The sequence below is a fragment of the Biomphalaria glabrata genome, chromosome 7 (genome assembly GCF_947242115.1).
Source record: "Biomphalaria glabrata chromosome 7, xgBioGlab47.1, whole genome shotgun sequence".
In the NCBI taxonomy this organism is placed as follows: Eukaryota; Metazoa; Mollusca; class Gastropoda; family Planorbidae; genus Biomphalaria; species Biomphalaria glabrata.
The window spans coordinates 23,706,095-23,730,196 of NC_074717.1; the positions used below are offsets into that span (position 1 = coordinate 23,706,095).

Genomic DNA, 24,102 nt, shown 5'->3' on the forward strand with positions numbered 1-24,102 from the left:
ATACAGATATTCAAGTAACCTGTCACATACGCTTATTGAATGTTTAAAAACATTCCTAGTATTATAAGTAGCATAAAGTATTCAAGTAGCCTGTCACATAACATACGCTCATTAAATGACGTCAGGATACGCCAGGAAAAGTCATGTCAGTAAACTACTATATGTACATAATAGCACTACTTCGTAAGCACACATGGATTATTTTCATCTCAAAATATAAACTGGTGATTTGTTTTTAGTGCAACTAGAAGAAATCTGCCCAATCTCAAGAATGATTTGTTTTTGCACAGTAGGATTTCTTTGTTTCTTAAAAAGGTTTCTAAAAAAAAAACAGGCATAGAGACCAGGACACGTCTCAGTTTACTTCATACGAACCTGGAGTAACAACTTAATGTTTAGGCCCACAATCCGTCTGGAAAACTCATATAGCGGATATTAATGTCAAAGTTCCTGCATTTAAAACGATAATAAATAAATCGAAATAAGTGTAAACATTTTTATAATTTATTTTTTAAAATATTCCGTTTGGTTTCTCTTAGTCTAACAGTCTAGCATCAACACGATTTTATATCAGAGGCGGCCCCCGTCGGAGTCGGATCCCTGTCGGTGTCGAATCCGCCTATTCGCAAAGAATATTCAAGACGTGATTTAATTTTGATGGTCAAAAGAAATAATGTTTCATCCCCCGTCGTCCTGCTGGAGGTTTGGACTAGTAAGTAAATTATCTTCAACTCTGAAGCAACATCTGAAATATGTCAAACAAACAAACAACCCTGGACCGTCGAGATAATCAGTTCAGCACGCTAACCGCAAGACCAGGCATTGCTCTAAACTTAATAAACTGGTTACAAACTAATGGTCTATTATTGATAAAGAGATATATTACACATTTCGGCATGACAGATACCGGATATATACAATATGTCAAACGAGCGATTTTAGATAATCTTTCAGCTCCAGGGGCGGACTGTGTATCAAAATCGCCCGGGCATTACCATATAAACCGGCCCACAAATGGCATGTCATAGCCAGCTTTTTTTTCCTCCTCTCCTCCGCACATATATATTTATATGAGTGTGTGTGTGTGTGTGTACGTAATTAATCTTCATTACATGCTGACCTTTCATATTTCGGCTGTTTATTTTTGTTTTGTACCCTAGAATAGTCTCTCCCTTTATTTAGTGGAAAGACAGTAGACACCCGCCCTTGACAGCTAGGGGTCTGGGGGAGCACTGTGAGCTCACCTAGCGGGGGTCATGGAGGCCCAAATCCAAACATTATTTCCGGTATTTAAATCTAAAAAATGTATATTCTGAGGTATCTTTGCATTGCATTATCCTGCTACTCTTCTGCTACCCCTTTTGGCTACACAGAAGAATGCAGAAGGTTTAGAGAGGCACCCACTTAATGGGAACAGCTCTTGCTACATTCTAGTACATTCTCAAAAAAACAGAATTGTATATAAATATACCATGACCCATTATTTCAAATATAAATATATATCTCCTTTCATTAAATATCTGATGTGGCAGAGCTATAGAAAATCAGATCATTATTATAAATATTTCCGTCGTTAATAGCATCATGCTAAGCATAAGTTTACTATTATTTTTATCTAATTTTGATCAGATTTTTTTTTTTAAACATACAATAAACATTTTGTTGTTGTTGTTGTAAGCCTTACGTGTAGCATCTTTAGATTTTAAATGTTATTTAAAATAAACAAAAAAAGAACGCTTACGTTTTGTTTACAAATCGCAGAAAGACAAGCTCTATACCCATATTGAGATGTGAATGAGTTATGTGGTTTGCAATTTAACGGCTGTGTATAAGTTAATTTCTACTAAGTATTGTTAAAGAATAAAGTATTTTCAAAGAATCCGAGGGTAATGTAAGTCAATGATGCTATTTCAAATAATTGTTTGACATATTTTTTTTTATAAAACAATATCCGGAACAACTTCAAAGTTCTTCATAGTTCATAGCACGGACATGACATGTAATCTAAGTTAAAAAAGCAAACAAACATTCGTTGGCATTGATTTGTTTTCACAAGACATCCGGAATAATACTTACAACTATTGCAATGTTTTGGAAGGAACATTATAGGTCAAATCAGATTTTCAATAGCGTTTAGTGTTGTTGTTTTTTTGATATATAAACGTGACGGACAGACCGACCAACAGACAAAACGCACAAAAATAAGCGGCTTTCATCCTGATGGAGGCACTAAACGAAAAATAAATAAAATCTGATTATTTAACATTTTGTAAGGAATTAGTTTGAAGTGTTTTTTTTAGCATAAATTCGTTAGGTTGGCAGCACTGAAATGAAGACAAACATAACACACTGATGATGAAACTACGACCTTTGGCCTATTTATGCTACACATGAATCTGTTCAGTTAATACATTTCAAAGCTTGACGGATACACATACAATATAAAAGGAACTCTTTAGACAGACTTTGTTTTAGTCTGTAAATCCATTTGATTTTATAATGTTTGGTTTTAAATGTTAAGCGGTGGGGTTATTGATGTCTCCATTGTCAGTTGTTATGAATACAAAGGTAAGTTTCTTCACATGCAATTTGTTTTTGTGTAGTGTAATGTATTAACATGCTGTCACTAGATATTTAGCAGATGTGTTGGGCCACTGTTGTAGATCATGACTTAGCGAAATTATCTGAACGGAACTTATACCTTCTTACTGTTGTTACATGTACAATTCTATATAAGATGTTCAATTTTACTGTTTTATTCGTTGGGTAAGTACTTTCCTATACCATGTGTAGTTCAAAATGTACTTGTTTGAGTAGGGTGTGGAGGCGTCACTGGGTGGGTGCGGGTAGTGCGGGACGCACCAGGTGACACCCAAATAAAAAAATATTGAACTTTTGCAAAACTTACAACTTTAAAAAAAAAAGTGATAGAAGCCAGACAACGTCGGACTTAGGCCCCTAGGAAGAATTTCTGTGGTGGCCCCTACACTTTTTTTCAAAAGCTTTAATAAAAACTCACTTTTTAGAAATAATACTTATCTATAATTTTGTATTTTAGAAGAAAGAAATAGAATATTTGTTAATATTAAATTATATATATATATATATATTCTTTAAAAAAATGTTTTATATACATATTTTACTGTATAACTTTTAAACTTTTTTTGACTTGCGCTATTCTTTCTAAGAGGAAATAAAAGCTTTGTAGAGACCAGGATAAATAATTTCTGAAGGACAGAACGCAGGAAAACATTTGGCGATGGGTGGTGGGAGAACCTGCTGCTAGTGCTGAATTTACCAATAGGCAAGATAAATTATAGCTTGTGGCACCTTTTGACACCCTAAAAATGATTTTCAGTTATTTTGATGAAAGACCAAAGAAAAAAAACCCGTTATGTTGATTGCAAGGGGCCACATATCTCAACTAACTAAGGCTATTATTCTAATTCAGGTCCTGCTTGTTACGTCTCCAATTTAAAGTCCAGAAAAAAACGTTTCTAGTATTTATAAAAAACGCTACAAAAAATTATTTTCAACAAGAAAAGCGTAAAAAATAACTTATTTAAAAAACAAGGTTACAAAGACAGTTTGTGTGGAAACACAAATTCAAAATCGGCCCCCGAAGTAGTCAACCCAATCAGGTAAAAAGGCAGGTTTCAATATTTTTAGAAAGATTATCAGAATGAAATTCTATCAAAAGCAAATGATAAGAATGGAGAAAGAAGGTTGACAGATCTTGTGTGGTACACCAACAGTTCAGTAGACCAAGGCATAGGTTAAAGTGAATGTGAAGTTGGATATGAACCCGGCCTAACTGATGTCATATAATGATTATCAAATTGTTTTGTAAAGGGTCAATCTCTTATTCAAAGCCTCAAGAAAAAAACAATTCCTTAAAAAAAATAATTCTTTTAGTTATGTGTCCCGTGGTGATGGAAGTACCCCGCAGTTGACGCGATAATATGAAAAACTACTTATTAATTGTTGTTTTAATTCAGGCATGTCTAACACGGCGTTCGGGGGCCGCATGCGGCCCGCAACCACCTTGCATGCGGCCCGCCTGGCCACCTCAAAAATTATCAAAATAATGATAAACTATTACGCTGGAAAATAAGAGATGACAAGCTACTTGAATTAAAAAATAGTATTTGTTAACTGAACAATGAGAGTGAGTCTGCAGTGAAGCCAGCTACATTTTATCAAACTTAATTGCAAGCCATAGCAAATCATTTAGTGAAAGGAATTTTATGAAGGAGTGTATCGTTAAAGATGCCGAAGTAATTTGTCCAGAAAAGGTGAAAGCATTTAAAGTAAAAGCGTTAACTAGGAAAACTGTGGCAGATAGAATAAATGACATGTCAATCAGCTCGCGTGAACAGTTAAAAAAAAAAAAAAGATTTTAAATTATTTTCATTGGCTCTCGATGAGTCAACTGATGTAACGGGTGTAGCACAGTTGGCTATATTCATAAGGGCCTGTGAGAGAATTTTTTAGATACATCAGGAGCTACATGTTCTATGCATAACGCCATATCAAGCGAGGATGTTTTTGAGAAATAACAGGTGATATTGCAGTACAATTTACCTTTGGTAAAGCTAGCTAGTCTAACAACGGATGGCGCACTAACCATTATGAAATGGTTTTGATGCAAAGCTACTTGCAAAAATAAGAGATACTAATGCTAATTTTAAATTAGCTCATTTTTAATGCATCATTCACCAAGAAACATAACGCACAAAGCAATTACAATTCCAACATGTCATAAGACTGGTTTCAGTCACTATCAATTTTATTCTTATCATCGCCAATTTTCAATGTTTCTGAATGACATTGGACACGAAGTTTGCTGGCTCTCCTGTCATAAAAAATTGAAGAGATTTGTTGTACTGCATGAAGAAATTGTATTGTTTCTGAACATGAAACGTGAACCTGTTGAACATTTCCATACTGACGAATGGGTTCAGGATTCGACATTTGCAATTGATCTCACTGGTCACCTGCAAGACTTGAATTTGAAACTTCAAAGTAAAGAAAAAATTGTCACAACTGCGTGTGATCATGTGAAGTGCTCTCAAGCAAAATTACGACTGTGGATAAACCAAATATGAAGAGACAATCTTGTTTACTTCTCAACGTGTCAGGAACAAAAAGATGAAATACGGCTACAACATTTGGTAAATATGTCCTACACCTGGAATCGTTAGTAGATGTTTCCACTGGCCTTTTTCATGACTTCGTTTCATACGAGCAAGAATTTTCGTTGTTTTTATCTTCATTTTCATTTGTTTCTGAAAATGCTGCAGGTAATGTGCAACTAGAGCTGACAGAATAGCAGTTAGATTCTTTGTTGAAATCGAAGTATATAGAAGTGGCTGTGCCAAAATTTAGTTATTTACCTAAAAGGTACGTTCAATTGCAAGCACTGATCTCTGTGAGCAGTTCTTTTCTATAATGAAAGCTACAAAATCACCTCACCGTTCGAGATTATCTGATCAAAATTTGTTGTCAGTGATGATAGTGTCAGTGGCAAACAAACTTTCACCCGATATTAATAAACTTGTATCCCAGAAAGATGTCAAGCATCAGAACAAAGAATAAAATGCGCAATCATTGTAATTTTTAACGACCAAAGTGTACTACAAATTAAGCTAACTAAGGGACAGGTATGCCATTAATTATTGTATTCTATTGTATTGTTTCTAATTTACATACAACTAGTAAGATGTTTTGCAACTGATTTTTGGCTGCGGCCTCTCTGACCGTAGCAGCTTTATTTGCGACCCATACACCTTAACGAGTTTGACATGCCTGTTTTAAATTCTGTCCAACTTATATGTATACTAAATAGATTTTTTCTCTTTCAAAAAATAATAAAAAAAAAATTTATGTATAAATGTAGTAGTATGTATAACAGAACTTACTTAACTTAGCAATACAAATGTAAAAAAAAAATTTTTGACAAAAGAATGTAAAACCATTTGCATAAATATCTCCCCTACTAAAGAGCACCCCGTGTTTGTTACTATTAATAGTGAATAGTTACAAAAGTGGTGTATTTTTATGAAAAAACTGCTTGCATAAGGGAATTAGAAAATTAGATTTTTCGCTTTCAGAAAAGAAAGTAGCCGTTGCATCAGAACTTTGAATGATCTAAAATATCACGATGTTCGATTTTCATTTTCTCTTCTAGTTTCTGAGATCTAAACGGGACGGACGGACAGACAGGCCACACAAAACTAATAGCATCTTTCGGGGGCCGCTAAAAATACACCGTTTTGTATACACCTTCCAATAAGGCTTGTCTTCTAGTCCGAAGACAAGGTCGTCTTATAGAACAGAACGTCAAAAAACTATTCATTTAGGTAATAATGGAGTCAATCAGAAACTATGTTGACATGAGATTGGAAAAGAGCTTTATTGCGTCATCAAAACTTTCGGTCGGTCGAAAGGATTACCAACTTGGCAGCTAAAAGAGCAAGCACCTGTTCTCATTCACTATGACCTTTGATCTACTACTCTATATCGATTTTTTTTTCTTGCTTAATTGGTTCAGCCTCAGCTATTGATATGTTTGCCATCAGCTATTACTATAGGTAAGAACTAGTCTAGTATTTTACATTTTTCAAGCTTACCTTATTTGTGCTAATAAAAGAAACTCAAAGGAAACTCTGTTGAATCTAGAAAGCACTAGTTGACAGGGGCGGACTGGCTATATGGGCAAACGGGCAAATGCCCGGTGGGCGGTACCAAATGGGCCGGTCTGGTCGCGAAAAAAAAAAATTCAATGCAGACAACTTTAAAAAAAAGTGACAGCAGCAAGACACAAAGGCCCGAACACGAATTAATTTTGTTTGAAATTAAACAAGAATATCAAGAAAAATGCACTATACACTGTACGTATTATCATTTGCAAAACGTTAGATCGTACTTTCTGCTATGCACGAGCGGCATAGACTGCTTTATGTCTTCGAGGCTGTGTTTCGCCTAATCATTTTGCTGGTCGGCATGGACCAAAAAGAGGGATGATAGAGGTTACGTTAGAAAACATTGATATAACGCAGCAAAAAAAAAAAAAAATAGGCGCTACAATTAGCTCTTTAACAATACTTAATAGAAATTAACTTGAACACATACACACAGCCGTGAAATTGCAAACCGCGCAACTTTTTCACAGCTCAATATGGGTATAAAGTTCTACTTTCTGCGATTTGAAAAGAAATAGTAAGTTTCTTTTTGTTTATTTTTAAAAACATAGATCTAAAGATACTACACTTGAGACTTTAAAAAAATTAGTTGATTAAAAAATAAATCTAGATCTAAATACATTTGTATACTATTATAATTAATGGCAAACTTATGCTTAGTATGACGTCATTAATGATGAAAATTATTACAATAATTACAATAACTTATATAGCGCTGTCACATCCGATATTTAATGAAAGGAGATTTAATTTATATTGTAAATAATGGGTCATGGTATATTCACATATATACAATTCGCATTTTTGAGAATGTACTAGGAGGAAGCAAGAGCTTTTCACATTAAGTAAGTACCTCTTTAACCGTTCTGCTTTCTCTTATCTTTTAATGGAATTGGTTGCCTGAGTCAGCCAGGAACAAATGATTTAGCATATTTTAAGGCACAGATCAATATACACGACTAGATTGACACATGAAATGCGTAGGGCGTAACTACCTTATTTTTTAAGAAACGTCTGTAATCTATAAGTAATACCAAAAAGCTTCAAACCCATTAGTCTGCTATTGTATTGGTTATAGTTTCCAGACTACATACATGTATAAATAGAATACATTATGTAATCCTACGAATGCATCCATCCAGTTTTCGATGCGTTATCAAACTTCATATATTTTGTAGAGAATTAGTCTTAAACCTATAATTTAACACATGGGCGTAGTCGGGAGGGGAGGGATTCAAACCATCACTTGCCTCAGACCTCATTGTCTTAAGCAAATTACAGTCACCAAATTTCATGAGCGTAGCCAAAAGGGGTTTTGTGGTTATCCTCTCCGTTCCAATACAAAAACTAAAGCATTTTACCATTTTCTACTCAGTCGCTGAACTCCAGTGAATAGCAAATTTAGCGGAAGAGTAGCAGGCTAATTGCACTGTATATACCTCAGAATATGCATTTTTTAAATCTTAAAATGACGGAAATTATTCTTGGGGGCTGCTCACAGCGCTTCCCCGGACTCCCTACCTGTCCCTTGGCAGTGTGTACTGTCTTTCCACTAATTATAGGAAGAGAGTATTGTAGGGTAGAAAAAACGTTTGAAAGAATGAAAGATCAGAAAGTAATGAAGATTAATTACGTATACACACACACTAATATATATATATATGTTTAAATTGCGGAGTGGGGTGAAAATACCACCCCCACCGAAAATATATGACATGCCATTTGTGGGCCGGTTTATATCGTAATGCCCGGGCCGATTTTGATATCCAGTCCCCCCCCCCTGCTTGTTGATATGTTTACCTAGATGTAGATTACTTTGGAAAAGAAGTTTATTGCCTCATCAAAATTATTTATTAGCAGACGGCGTGTACAATGATTATGTAATTAATTAAACTCTTGAATCAATAATGTCTTACACATAGACATAAATAAATATAGACTGGCAGTAGGAAGTTATTTTTATTTGGGGGGAGTCAATATGTTTTATGTACTATATCTATGTGAAAAAAAAAATGGCGGCGATTGAGCAATAAATTCTAGGACTAACATTTCAGCCAATATATACCTTTGATCTTTAGTTTTGAAAAGTACAAAACTGCCATATTCCCAATATTTTGTCTTTGTTTCATAATCATAGACATAGGCAAATATATATAGGTTTGTGATGTGGATCTACAAACTTATCTTTTCCCAAATATTTCCGATAATAATTTGTTCTTTATCGTCCAGTCTATATATATATATATGTCTATGGTCTTACATTAATAAATTCTCGAACTCGATAGCCCTTTCAAAAAAGCGAAAGTCCCTTCAAGATCGATGTTGGATCTAGATCTCAACCTAATTCTCTAGCCAAATTTTAATTTACTTTTTTATACTTTAAAAAATTATAAAGGTCAAACTAGAGTTTTCTCAGTGTGGCCAACGAACTAGTAATTCTTTTCTCACATATATACATCAACTGTTAAATTTCTAAGAAATCGTTAGAACCGTTTTTGGATCCATGTCCAGGTTTTTCGCAAGTTCCATTCAAACAGGTTCCTCCATGAATTTCTGACTAAAATAAATTATCTTTAAAGAATATTTAATATGTACATTTGGATTCTAAACATTGTGTAAATATATAGCCTATTTATGCAAAACAATACTGGAAAATTCTGTTATAATTCTGTCTTCAAGTTTCTTCGAAAGCCTAAAAGGTCACAAGCTAACTAAGGGGGAGGGAAGCGAACGAAATTGTTATCGTTTAGAATGCACCACCTGCTAAAGTTTGAGAAACACTGCTACTAGCGGTCTTAATCACGACAGTGTGGCCTACCATAAGATATAAAGTAGTGTCGGTCAACAAACAAAAGTGTATAAAGAAACAACGTTGCTGATCGTCGAAATGTTGCAACATTTACTAAATGTCATGTCATTTCAATTTAACTATTGAGTAAGTGTCATGTCATTCTCTTCTCATATATACGAAGTATTGCTGATTCTTAGCCCTGCACACAATCCATTCTTTCTCACATGTTCTGGACATTCAAAAGTAGAAAGCTGTTCATTCACCACATGTGGACGTGTTATGGTTCATCTGTAATACACCGTGAATAAAGTGGAATGACGCCAGCAACGGTTATGAAGTTTATATTATGGGAATGATATCGTCTGCTGTAGATGACATGTAGTACAGGTGATAGTTTGCACTTTTGTAACGCTGTGCCAATTTTTTCTAGTTCTTCAGTCGATTTATACCTTTTTTATTTATAGTGATTCTCCTCTAGTACTGCAGCCTCAGTAAATAAGTGCATAGTTGAAGGTCGAAACATTTGTTGTCTGCTTTTAATGAGTGTACACTGAGTGAAAGTTTTTCCCAGGGAATTCATCAACTTGAATGTTATATATATATATATATATATATATATATATATATATATATATATTATAGTAAGTATAATTTATTGGCCCAAAACAACAGTACCTTTTATATATATTATAGTAAGTATAATTTATTGGACCAAAACAACAGTACCTTTTATATATATTATAGTAAGTATAATTTATTGGACCAAAACAACAGTACCTTTTATATATTATAGTAAGTATAATGTATTGGCCCAAAACAACAGTACCTTTTATATATATTATAGTAAGTATAATGTATTGGACCAAAACAACAGTACCTTTGAAATCATTTAAAAATTACATTATGGGCAGCACTGACAAGAGTGCACTAAACAGAATATATCGTAGCTACGCAACCGAATGATCATTCAATCTGCCAGGCTGCCAGACCTTAAAATAAACAAGATTACAAAGAGAGTTTGTGTTACACAAACTCAGAGGCGGCCCCCGTCGAAGTCGGATCCCTGTCGGATCTGCATATTCGCAAATAATATTCAAGAGGTGATTTAATTTTGATGTAAAATGTTTTACACGTTTCGGATGTTCCTTCAGAGTTGAAGATAATTACTTCCTAGTCCAAACCTCCCGCAGGACGACGGGGGATGGGAGCGGGCAGGGTTTGAACCCTGGGCCATCCATAAATCTGAACGACAGTCCAGCGCGCAAACCGCACGACCAGGCAGCCATCCGATGGTCAAAAGTAATAATGTTTCAAAGATTCATTTGCCGTAAATTTAAATTTAAATTTAATAAAAAATAGTAGATTAGTTTTAGTATATTAAAACATTACAATATTGATCAAAACGTTTGGAAATGAAAATCTACACTTTTTTTTACACTTTAAGTTTAGAAATTGAAATTCTACATCATAATCTAGTCTATTTTAGTCTAAACTAGATCTAGAAATTCTAGATCTAGACTCTAAAATAATTTTAATTAGAATATAAATCCAGATCTAGATATACTGTAATAAAAATCTAGATCTAGTTTAAAAAATCTAGATTAGATCTAAATCAAGATATCATTCCTTTTTTAAACGCGAGTCACATAACGAGGCTTAATAAACATTACTATGCCGAGTTCTTTTTTCATTTCGTTTGAAGAATTTATTCCATATAACGTCAGAGGGAAAAAAAAACACTACGTCACACGGCCTAGCTAGACTAAAAATCGCCTTCATCTATAAGAGCCATTTATCGAGTGTTCATATACTTTGGTGCACCGAGTGCGTTCTTTAAGCATTTCATTTAAAGAATTCATTCCATATGACGTCAAAGGAAAAAAAAACACTGCGTTACACGGCCTAGCTAGAATAAAAATCGCCTTCATCATTACGAGCCTTTTATCGAGTGTTCATAGACATTGGTGCACCGAGTGCGTTCTTTTAGCATTTCTTTTAAAGAATTCATTCCATATGACGTCAAAGGAAAAAAAAAATACTACGTCACAAGGCCTAGCTAGACTAAAAATCACCTTCATCAACACGAGCCATTTCTCGAGTGTTCATAGACATTGGTGCACCGAGTGCGTTCTTTTAGCATTTCATTTAAAGAATTCATTCCATGTGACGTCAAAGGAAAAAAAAAACACTACGTCACACGGCTTAGTTAGACTAAAATATGTTTTCATTAATACAAGCAATTTTTTCGAGGGTTAATAGACATTGGTGCACCGAGTGCGTTCTTTTAACATTACATTTAAAGAGTCCATTCATATGACGTCAAAGAAAAAAAATTCCATTACCTCACAATAGGCTAGTACCGGTACCATAAAAAAAAATGTCTTTATTTACACGAGATATTTAACGAGGGTTCATAGACATTGGTGCACTGAGTTCTAATAGAATTTATTTAAAGAGGATCAAAGCCGCATTGTTTTTGCGTTTTGTCTGTCAGTCGGTCTGTCCGTCATCTTGATATAAAAAAAACAACTAAAAGTTATTAAAAATTGATTAAGCTTTATTTTACGTTTCAAAACATCGCAATAATTTTTAGGTATGAACACAATTGAAAAGTTTATAAAATAGATTGTTCCGGATGTTTGTATAAATAGTAAAAGAAAAAGAGAATTTCAGATAAATGTAATACCGTTAATTAAATTTTTTGGATGGTCTCGTATAAAAATTAGATGTACTACAGCCACGTGGAGAGATTTTCATACCTTACTTTGGTGTTTGGATTCTGTTTTCCTTAAAAATCGGAACATAATATTAACGATAATTAGATTTTTTTATGTTTTAGGTAGAAAGTTAAATGTACTGTAAGAGAGTAGTGAGTTAAAATATTTTTCATAAAAATCCGTAAAAACATTATTTCGTAAATGAGAAGATTATTTGTTTATTAATTAGAAGAGGGAGTTCAAACAATTATTTGGCGTTAGTAGATTTTTAAATAAATTCGGAAATTTCTGGCGACGATTTGTAAGAAACAAAATCCGGAACTTTCTTTATCGATTACAAAACTTCTATGTTATGTTTTACAAGAAAATTAAATGTCTAAAAAGTAATTTTCAGTAATCAATTCTAGTAAATTACCTTTTTTAAAAGCCTTATGCGATTTCAAACAATCATTAGGCATAATTCATGTTTTATAAAACAATATCCGGAACATTTTTACACTTAATGAAATATAAGTCAGTATAGAGATTTTGATTTAGCATTAATATGCTATTTACATAAAAAACGGAACAACATATTATTGATAATGTGTTTTTGCAACGTTTAAGCATGGAAATTGAATGTAATATAAGTTAGAAGAGCAAACAAACATTTGTTGGCGTTGATTAGTTTTGCACAAAAAAATCCGGAACAATCAATTTTAGATACTTAAAACTATGGAGATGTTATGGGAGAAACATTAAAGGGTAAATCAGATTTTCAATAGCTTTTAGAGTTCTAGTTTTTTAAATCTAATCGTGACGGACAGACCGACGAACAGACAAAACGCACAAAAATAAGCTTCTTTTATTCGGATGGGGGCACTAAACAAAAAATAAATAAAATCTGATTTTTAAAAAAAGTTTAAGGAATTGGTTTAGCACCTGGTCATGTTGCGACGTTACGCAACTGCACGAAAATCGCTGCATAAAAAGTCCATTTAAAAAAATGTGCGTGATATTTACATACAAAGTGCATTATTAGCCTTTATAAACAAACAGAAATGTTTTCTTTTAATTTTAGCAGCTAGTTGACCAGAAAAAACGTCTTTAACTATTATTTATATTTGTTGTAAACATTTCCTGTACATTTTTAAAATATATTTGACTTAGTGATACTGAAAATACACAAAAATTGTCCATCTTTGTTAGCATATTTTTTAACATTGCCTCCCTTACATTTACGTAATTGTTTTAGAGTTGGTGTATTTTTATGAAAAAATCGCTTGCATAATTAATTTTATAAATTAAACGGTTTGCTTTTAGAAAACCAAAAGTAGCCGTTGCACCTAAACTTTTCAAGCCGCATTTAATGATGAAATAATATTTTTCATCTCTTCTAGTTTTCGAGATCTGAGTGTGACAGACGGACAGACGGACAGACGGACATTTTGCACAAACCTAATAGCGGCTTTTTCCCCTTACGGGGGCCGCTAAAAAGACAAGAAGTTTGCGGTATTGCTTCAGCGAGACCTCTAAATGTGCAGAAGTTTGATAGTAGACTATGTACATTACTTTCCTCGTTATTACGTTCAGAATCAAAGTTGCTCAAATTCAGACTTAGTTTTTGTGATCTAGTAGAAGACAATGCGGTGGCGTAGTGGTGGAGTGATCAAGTACATGTTGTTTTGGTTTGCTGTTTTCCATGTTTCGGGTGTACCTTCATGATTGAAGTAATTTACTTCCTAGTCCAAACCTCCTGCAGGACGACGGGGAAAGGGGCGGCAGCGGGCAGGGTATGATTCCGGGACCATCGACAAGTACGAACGAGTCCAGCGAGCAAACCTCACGAGCAGGAAGTCTGTCTTCCAAACCGAGGGGTCTCGAATTCCGGTAAAGATTGGGATTTTGAACTTTGGTTTTTTTTACAGGACCCAACTGGTCTTTTTCCTGGCCACGTGACATCCTCACTTGGCCTTCGCTCTTAAGCCGTTATTCTTAAAACAATACTTAACAGCGATAAAAGTAATGTATAATGTATTCCCAAACGCCTGTACACTTAGAGGTACCACAATCTTTTTATCTTTTAAATTTCGCTCTTAGGTCTGAAGACATTCAAAATCAGGAAGCACTGCCTAGAAAATTATACAAATGCTATTAGATTGTTTGTTTTTAAATGTTTGTTTGTAAAATTTTTGCATGTTTTGGATGTTCTTTCAGAGTTGAAGATAATCTACTTCCTCGATCAAAACTCCCGCAGGACGTCGTGGATGGCAGCGGGCAGGGTATGAACCCGGGACCATCGAGACGACCGAACGACAGTCCAGCGAACACACCGCATGACCAGGTAGCAATCCAGTAGTCAGTGAGTACACTTTGGGTTTAGGTCCATTGGCATTAAACAACACTAAGAGACTAAGACCTTATTCTACGTCTGTCTTGTTGTAGTTGAGAAGTACACTTTGGGTTTAGGTCCATTGGCATTAAACAACACTAAGAGACTAAGACCTTATTCTACGTCTGTCTTGTTGTAGTTGAGAAGTACACTTTGGGTTTAGGTCCATTGGCATTAAACAACACTAAGAGACTAAGACCTTATTCTACGTCTGTCTTGTTGTAGTTGAGAAGTACACTTTGGGTTTAGGTCCATTGGCATTAAACAACACTAAGAGACTAAGACCTTATTCTACGTCTGTCTTGTTGTAGTTGAGAAGTACACTTTGGGTTTAGGTCCATTGGCATTAAACAACACTAAGACACTAAGACCTTATTCTACGTCTGTCTTGTTGTAGTTGAGAAGTACACTTTGGGTTTAGGTCCATTGGCATTAAACAACACTAAGACACTAAGACCTTATTCTACGTCTGTCTTGTTGTAGTTGAGAAGTACACTTGAGAAACATCTTGATGTCACGTGAACTGGCTGTGACTCTTGAGGTGACCTTCACCTAGCCATAGTTTAAAGCTTGACTCGAATCTGTCAAAACGTCCATAAAATGAGAGTATAGGTGGTCAACAGAAGTCTTACTGCGTGTCGTTTCATACTTACTGTTTAGCTTGTCAATTAACAAAACAGTTGTCAACAGATAATTAAACATGCTTCTCTCTCTCTCTCTCTCTCTCTCTCTCTCTCTCTCTCTCTCTCTCTGTCTGTCTGTCTGTCTCTCTCTCTCTGTTTCTTCTCCTCTGCCTCAATCTTTCATAATCTATACATTCGAGTTAGCCATAATGTAAATAATTGTCAAATACGCCAGCTGTAACGAACCAAGTGAAGCTAATTACCTAAACTGACCGGACGCACGAAATTCACTATCTCTGACCATCTCTATGAACTGTTCCTGAACTTTGCAGACTATCTGGTGCGATTCGGACACTGATCAAGATGAGCCAGGATCTGTGCCGCTGTGGTAATGTCAGCCTTTTGGTCTACCTGCTTGTGATACTTTTCGGCGTTTCCTCCTGGGTGGACATCAATGGACTGTGGGTAGAGCTGCCGATACTAGTCCAACACTTGCCAGAGGGATGGGACCTCCCCTCGTATATGGCTGTTATAATCCAGGTAAGGATTTCTTAAAGTCTTCACAAACGCAGGCGTTTCAGTAGAGAAACAAAATCACGTCACATGAAACACGTAACTGTTTCTGAGAGTATTAAGATTCGATTTTTGTAACTGACGACACACTTTAAAAGAAAGTCTCAGATTCATGCGACAGTAAACTTTTATTTTCTTTTACTCATACGTACATTGTTTAGAACTAAATATTGTTTAGAATTAAATATTGTTCAGAATTAAATATTGTTCAGAACACGAGAGCAAACAAGAACTTATTTGTAATATTATCTAGTCATGCATGTCAGTGACTTCAACTCTTCTAAATCGCTTTTGTTTTTTTTTTGGCTGATTCATTCCATGTTCCAACGGCACCATGGAAGAACGAGCTTCTGTCTCAGCACATGGAATAAGCAATGTGAATTTATCTTTGTGTCTTTCTGTGTAGTTTATTAGGTTTTGTTTTTATATTCGTAAATATTTGGTTCAGTGTTTTATGATGATCGAAGTGTTTCCCCTGCGTATGAATTTTGTAGCTATTACATATATAATTCTAGAACTATTTCTAGTTTCTGTTTTGTAATAGTGAATAGCATTGAAGTATTACGTTTTATACGACGAAAAGTGGTTAAATAGTAGTCAAAAGAGAGCCAATATAAATTTTTATTTTTTAATTAGATATAATGAGTCTAGATAGGACTATCTTAAAACTTGTTTCTTTAATCTGTTTATCTACTAAAACGCCTGCGTTTGTGAAGCGCCAGAGAAGAAAAGCAAGGCCAATGACACTAGCTCCAGCTGGAATAACCTGCCCAGTGTGCAACCGAACTTTCCGGGCTCACATAGGTCTCACCAGCCACATGAGGAGGCACCAAACTCCCCAGTGCAAAGCCCTTAGCCCCTCTGGATGACAAAAGTGGTCATCATCGAACCACGATGGACGAACTATATATATATATATAGTTATAGATATACATATCTTGAATGGTAAAAGAATGTTGAAATATGCAAAATAGGCACTTTGAAAGTATCCAGTCAATCAAAAAGTAAAAGTTGTCATTATTAGGATTTCATTTTTTCTATGGAAGGGAAGGGGTGAGGGAAAATATAATTTGCAATATTTCCGATTTCCTGAACTCATATTTCTTTCCCCTTGACATCCCCCCTTGCTGTCACCTGCTACTGTTTACCCTCTTCAAGGTGGATAGATCACTAAGTCATTTATTGCTAAGTTCACAAAATCATGTGTCGTCCTTGTGTGTATATTTAATAAACTGTGTGTTAAATAGATGTTTCAAGTGCTCTTCTAATGTTTGCTTTTAAGTATACGCTTCTTATGTTTACGTCTAACAGATTGCAAATGTCGCCCCACTGGTGTACACCATAGCAAGCGCCCTCTACCCGCATCGTGTCTTGGAAGTGCCAGTCAGCTACCTGATCATCACCCTGGGAGCCATTTCGTGTTTCCTGATGGCGTTTCTCTGGGACGCCACGTCCATCATAGCTGGACAACTGCATAGCACGGCTCTTCTCGCTCTGCAGTTCTGTCTGGCGCTCGTGGACTGCACGTCGTCCGTGGCTTTCCTGCCCTTCATGTCCAGGCTCAAGCCACAGTACATGCCGGCCTATTTTATTGGCGAAGGATTTAGCGGACTTATACCCAGTCTTGTGGCATTAGGCCAAGGAGCAGGAAGCATGAAGTGTGTTGAAGTACCCTCGTCACCGAGTGGAAACACATCCGTCACACAAGAGAATACCAGCCTCTATTTTACAAACTACTCAATAAACCATACAGGCACCACGACTGCAAAATTAAATCAGTTTACAAACTTGACAACGATATCTTCCTTTGCAACATATCCAGTCTACGAAGAGGCGAGATTCTCAGTGCGAGCATTTTTCTTGTTTCTGATGACACTTATGATTTGCAGCCTTATTTCGTTTGTGCTTTTGAACTACTGGTCGTACTGTAAAAGAGAATCTGTTGGTCAAGGTGACGACGAGGAAGAAACTGAGGATTCACAGATTCATGTATTCGAAGAAGACTCTAAACCTGTGGAACTGAGGTCTAAAACCGCTTTATTTATTAACAGCAATGATTATGATATAGCTCAAGTAGACCTCATTTCTAAACGTGATTCCAGGCAAGCTCTGAAAAACTCAAAATCCCTAAAGGGGAAGATAACTCGTTCGAAATTCGCCCTCTTCCTACTGCTTACAGTCTGGCTGAATGCCTTGTCGAATGGAGTCCTCCCTTCTATCCAGACGTACGCTTGTCTGCCGTACGGTATCCAAGCCTACCACCTCAGTATTAACATGGCCAGTATCGCTAACCCCGTGGCCTGTATCGCTCTGATTTTCTTGGAAATGACTTCATTGACCAAAACAATCTTGACGTCAGTGTTGGGCACAGTCCTATCTGCTTACGTTGTCTTTACTGCGGTGTCCAGCCCGTCCCCTCCATTGGTGGACCATTTCTCAGGATCTATCATATGTGTAAGTTAGAATCAAATGTGCTTTAACTCTATTGTAGGACTACTTCATTTGAAATAAGTGCAATGTGACAGTTCCTTTTTCTCTCACATTGTTGTCATAGAAGTAAATAGGTTAGGATATGTATATGTGTATATATATATATATATATATATATATATATATATATATATATATATATATATATATATATATATATAAAGTATGAGACAGGGCCCTACTTACAAATTGCGGAGTACAATTTAATGGATCCTTGCGAGCAGAGGGGTAGATAGGGTGGGGGAGGGAGGTGGAGAATTTAAAAATCCCCAGTTAAGGGGGCCCCCAAATGAGTGGGTTTTTAAAAGATTTAATATTAAATATTACGCAAAATGCAGGGGCACCAAAGAGGTCAATCCCCCGGGCCCCAAAACGCTTGCCAATTCCTAGTTACGCCACTGCTTGCGAGGCCCCTCTTCTGACTTTTTTTACAATAATAACTATTACTATTAACAATATCATTATTTCAACAATTATTATACAAAATGCATAGGAAGCAGCTCAAAATCAATAGACCATACCAAAGTAATGGAAGTTACGTCAGTCGTAAGATACACTAAATAAGTTAACCCTTTAAGTCCAACATCTTTAAGAGCCTGTGACGAGAGCCATGACTGATAGTGATATGCTAAATGTAAATTGCGGCTCCCCTGCCAGGCTCTGGGCCCAATTTGGAGCAGTCGGTCAAATTGGCCTAAGGCCGGTCCTGGTATGAGAAAACAAGCTTCTAACTTCAGACTGAACAAAGCACACACCTTGAGCAAATGACGTCATGAATTGGTTTGCAGGTGTTTACCTGATAAGCGCTTAGTTGTCCATTTCTGCGTGTGTGGTAGAAGAAACATATCATGTAATATATACAAGCATCGCTGTAGTAGGCCTCCATATGCTACTTGATATGTTTAATGCACCATTTTTTCTCCTCATTTCAGTTGTAAGTTTCAAACTTACACAGTAGGGAAAAGTAAAATATAGACCAAAAACTTTTGTGAAAAACGACTAAACGGACAGACACCAAACTTCAATCTAAATGTCTTCGTGATGACACGATCATTTGTTAACTTTCAAACACGAAAAAATTAAATTGTTATGCTCCGGTTTATATTGTTACGTATTTCTGATCTTCTGGCTAAATGTACTAGGCACACAAATAAAAGAAACACTGCAAAGAACTTGACGACTCAACTTTCAGCTTTATATAACTTTATTGAATTATAACTATAACAATTCGTCACTGTAACATGTAGCGTATACGTCTTACATCGACTGTATCGACTGTAACGGCTCAAGTCCACTCTCTTCTACTGTCTCGCACAGTAGACAACAGTATCGACGACTGTACTGACTCTTTTCACATCAACTCTCTGGTTTAAATAGAGTCCCTAATCGCTTATCTATTGTTGCACAAACACTGCTAGTATCCTCTGGAACAACATGGGAGGAAACATCACATCCTGTCGCTGTTTATACATGTCGATTCCAGAGAACACCTGTTGCAGTGTCATCTCGCCGAGGTCACACGTAGTGACCTCTAACTGTCACTGTTCATTCGTAACAATATGATATAAGCAATATATTACAGTAGCGTTGAAATGAGCGGCGATTATATTTATATAGGGTGGATAACGTAGGGGCCTAAAGAAAAAACGTAATATTGAAAGATCACTATAGCCCTCTAAGTGAAAGAGCTTTTAAAGTTGACATTGTTAGAGAGTGCACTCAAATATCATCTACCTTTTGCAATACATAAATGATGAACACTTCTTCTACTCTTTACACTAGAAACACAACTGTTTCAGATAAGTTATAGTATATCATACCTATACGCCATAGAAGCACGTTTTCAGTGTAACAAACTGTCAACAATGTAACCACATATTTAATATGTGTGTGTGTGTGTGTCTAAGGTGTCAACTATTATTGGAAATATTCGTACATGACGACAAATCTATAAGTAGCCATCTTGTTGGTGTCTCTGGTGTACCAAGTACAGAAGGTGTGGGTAAGCTTAGGATTTGCTAAAAGTGAAATAATTTTTGTTTTCACTTTTTACCTCTGAAGAATCAAAGTCTCGAAGCTCTTCATTATTTAGTTGGCAACATTGACGTTTATTTGATCGTCCTTGACATTGTTTAGTTTATCTGAAGATCTCCAATAAATAAATTATAGCTTTTATATAGCGCTACTTTCATGCTTATAGCATGCTCAGAGCGCTATAGTCCAATCTCATTTGTGGACCAGTGGGGGGAGGGGGTATCTGGGAGCAGGTTTTCCGTGCTGCCTTTAGGCGCTCAGTAAACACAACTCTGCTCGAGTTGGGTGTCGAACCTCGAGCCCCCTTCATAGGTAGCCAAGCCAAGCCAAGTTCAAGCGTATTAAGCCTCTCGATCAAGCTAATAAATGATGAAACAAATATAAATATATATATGTAAAAAAAAAATAAAATTTAAAAAGATACATTGCATAACTTTCTCTAATGATTATGACATTTAATATGATTAATATTATTTAAAGGGTGTATTACTGAGTCCGTCATTTACGATTGCTAATTCCCTCACCTTTAACCATCACTATGATATTCTAACATAAAATATAATACAAATGTTTCTTTTTCTTTTTTCCAGATTCTTTCCTGGACCTTGCTGGTATTTATTTTAACTTATTCTAAAGTTGCCATAGCAACTGTACTAAGAAGCAAAGGTAAAAGAGGTCTGTTGTGGGTCGGAGCAGCTTCCCAGGCAGGATCTCTGACAGGGGCTTTCATCACCTTTCTGCTCGTGAATGTATACAAGATTTTGACTGTAGGAAACCCATGTCTCTAGTCTACGTTCACTTCTGGTCTGTTGTTACCAGGAAGATATTGTGAACTATTTATTGAAAAGAAATTACGCAAATCAGCCGCCAGTCAAATAAAACGTTATCAGAGGATGCAGCAGTGGGCGCCTCCCCGACTCCAGTCGTTCCATTTGTTTGCTGATGTCACTTAAAGCCGATTTACAAATCTGGAGGAGAATGTAAACGGGGCTTTATTTGTATTCTAAAAGCCAAAATGAAGTGGCAGTTGTCGTGTGCCTGTTTAAATTTTAGTATAAAAACCTTCAAGATAAAATAAAATAAAACTACGACATAATCAAAATGTCCAGTGTAGGTCTACATTGAGTGTCACGTAGAAAACTTGAATCAAACAATTTGTACAAATATTACGATCAATGCTTCTGACACCACTTATTGAATTCTAAGAGTGTAATCTGTTTATCTAACATGTAGGCCAGTTGAGTCCACAGAAATCTCAGACATGCGTATAACGGGCCACATCACTGCCAACCGATTTTTCGAGGCTTCACTGTGGGCAGAATTTGTGCATTACTGATCAGGCGTATACGACATTTGTATTTGAGAATTAAATTCTCCCACGGGTTCACGTATGATTAATTGCAACTTTAGCAAGAGAAAAAGATAAATACGATTCTTATTCAATAGAAAAAAAGTTCGCACGCTGAAAGATGATTGCTTAATTTGTCTACGTACCGGCGTTTATTTATGGTCGCACTTTTTGGTCACACCGTGGCAATGGATACATTATGACGTCATTCAAAAAAAAATCAACATTTTGTTGAGAAAACTGAAGAATTAATTTTCTGTAGTATGTAAGGCAGATGAATTGCTCACGTGTTAAGATTGACTTTGGCGGATGTGAACATAAATATGAGCTCTGGACTCACATTGAAAATAAAGCGAAAGAATCGGAAATTATTTTTTTTTAGCGGAGGAAAAAAAAGTCATTTTTCTTGTACACTTTGCGTTGCTCAGTTGAGGAAGATCTATTTGCAGCAGACAGGTGTAAGGGCAGACCACCACTTTTTGATCCTCCTGGCACTGCTACGCTCTTCATTGTCTTCAGAGCTTCCTTGACTTGGATCTCTGAAGGTCGCCCTGTCAGCATGCTTTCTGTGTGTACACTGACGTAGCTAGAATGGGGGAGAAGGGGGGAGAATTTGAAAATCCCCCCGGGCCCCCAAATGAGGGCGGCCCCCAAATGAGTGTTTTTTAAATAAAAAATTTAATATTACGCAAAATGCAGGGGCCCTCAAAGAGGTCAAGCCCCCGGCCCCCCAGACGATGAAAAATTCCTAGCTACGCCCCTGTGTGTGTATTATGTATATGACATTTTTGTTTAAAAAGTTTGGGCGCTTGAAGAACTGGACTGGGGTAGGGATTGAGGCAGTAGTGGTTAGTGTCCGCATTTACGACGGTAGTGGTAAGCACTTCAATTCCATTATCAAAGATTATGTATTTGTCTTTTTGTTCTTCCTTTTGTGATTGATCTGTTGTTTTATTCTTTTTTTTTCTACATTTAATTCAAACTAAAAGTTTGAGGTAAACACATAATTACTCTAGTTCAAGCATTTATGTTGTTGACATCTGAAAGGAAATCTAACAAGCGATGGTATTGTCAAATAAATATATGTTCAATTTACATTTTTTTGTTGACTCTTTTTCTTTTTTTTTTTTATTAGATGTAACGCCTTAGCTAGTTATACATTATTAACAGAATCTCACAGAAATTTGTCATTATATCTGCATTTAAAAAGAAGTTGAAATGCTGAAAAACTAATCGGGATTAAATTAACGAACTTATTTAATATACCTCTTATTGCTAAACCATAGGCGAATGTAGTTTGAGTCATTTGTGTATGATGCTCTGATGGTGACAAAACAATGGCGAGGTCTTAAAGTGGGATGGTTGCCCCTCTAATATCCCCCGCCCCACTTATACACGCAAACACTATTTATTGTCCATCAATGGAACAAGTAAGATTCTTCAAATAATTTGTTATTAATAGCAGCTCACTTGATCAAGAACTTTGTTAGGATGTAAATTATTCTGCAGGTTTTACCAACATTTTTTTAGATCGAAATTATTCAGCAAGATTAACTCCCTTTAGTCCTCAGACAAAAAAATAAAGACAATAATGGGGAACAATCGAGTTATGGTTCTTTTTTACAAAGCTTATATCAACTCCCTCTGTCTGTCTGGTAAAAAAAGTTTATAGATGTTATTTCTGCGACACCCAATTTCAGATCAAGCTGAAATTTCGCACAATTATTTCTTTTACCTGACAAAACAAGAATCAATAAACAAATTAACAAATTATTTAATAAACTATTGTTTATAATTAATTATTTTGTTTGATATCTCGAAAAAGGGAAAGAAGTTGTACTTGACTGAAGTAGTGGTATAAGCTGAATTAGTCCTCTTTATAGGTCACCGCTTTAAAGTAAGTCTGAATAAAGCAATAGATAACTATACAATTTTTTGTTTTCTTAACCACCTCACTAGCAGAGTGTTTAGTATGTCGGTTTGATGAGGACCGAGCCATAAGTTCGAATTCAGGTCGTACACTTGAACCCCCCCCCCCCCCCCGCTGTTTTTAATAAATGCTTTTCAAAAGTGATTACGGTCAAATTCACCTAGACATCCTTCGTCCCCCCTCACCCCGTTTTCCCAACTGGTCTAGAGAAGTGATAGGACCTTAGGGTAGTGAGAAAGCTAAAAGCATGACATAGCGCTAAACAAAAACAATTGGTAAAAATATTTCTAATCGCACAGATTTATTGTTGTTGGTCAAGATCTATTACATATTTAATGACATGGCTGATCCAAACTAGTTGCACTTCGTATAAGCTTTTTTTTTAAAGTATTTTTTTCTGTTTTTCTTGTAATTGAGCTTATATCAAATCCCTCCGTCTTTCTGTCTGTCTGTCTGTCTGATCAAAATATGTACTCGTTCTGTCTCCGACTTTCCATTCTCGGGTCAGGTTGAACTTTGGA

At 35.9% G+C, this 24,102-nt stretch overlaps 1 protein-coding gene across 10 annotated transcripts; it reads left to right on the forward strand.

Annotated features, from left to right (window-relative positions):
• The first annotated feature begins 2,395 nt into the window (after positions 1–2,395).
• LOC106068725 (solute carrier family 52, riboflavin transporter, member 3-B-like) lies at positions 2,396–22,746 on the forward strand. Of its 10 annotated transcripts, XM_056035927.1 has the most exons (6): positions 2,396–2,568; positions 6,191–6,593; positions 14,409–14,535; positions 15,539–15,746; positions 17,091–18,233; positions 20,894–22,746. In XM_056035927.1, exons 3-6 carry the CDS (start codon positions 14,528–14,530, stop codon positions 21,089–21,091), a joined length of 1,557 nt encoding a protein of 518 aa, XP_055891902.1. In that variant the 5' UTR covers positions 2,396–2,568; positions 6,191–6,593; positions 14,409–14,527; the 3' UTR covers positions 21,092–22,746. The 10 variants fall into 10 exon arrangements, with proteins under 10 accessions (XP_055891902.1, XP_055891899.1, XP_055891907.1 ...); XM_056035924.1 differs by lacking the exon at positions 14,409–14,535; XM_056035932.1 differs by lacking the exon at positions 6,191–6,593 and having other exon boundaries at positions 14,409–14,553; positions 15,442–15,746.
• The last annotated feature ends 1,356 nt before the right edge of the window (positions 22,747–24,102 follow it).

Coding starts and splice junctions, on each gene's coding strand:
- LOC106068725 (XM_056035923.1), top strand. CDS start 2,642: ATGTGTTGGGCCACTGTTGTAGATCATGACTTAGCGAAATTATCTGAA. Junction 2,767..15,538: donor TTTACTGTTTTATTCGTTGG/GTAAGTACTTTC, acceptor TGAACTTTGCAG/ACTATCTGGTGCGATTCGGA. Junction 18,234..20,893: donor TCTCAGGATCTATCATATGT/GTAAGTTAGAAT, acceptor TCTTTTTTCCAG/ATTCTTTCCTGGACCTTGCT.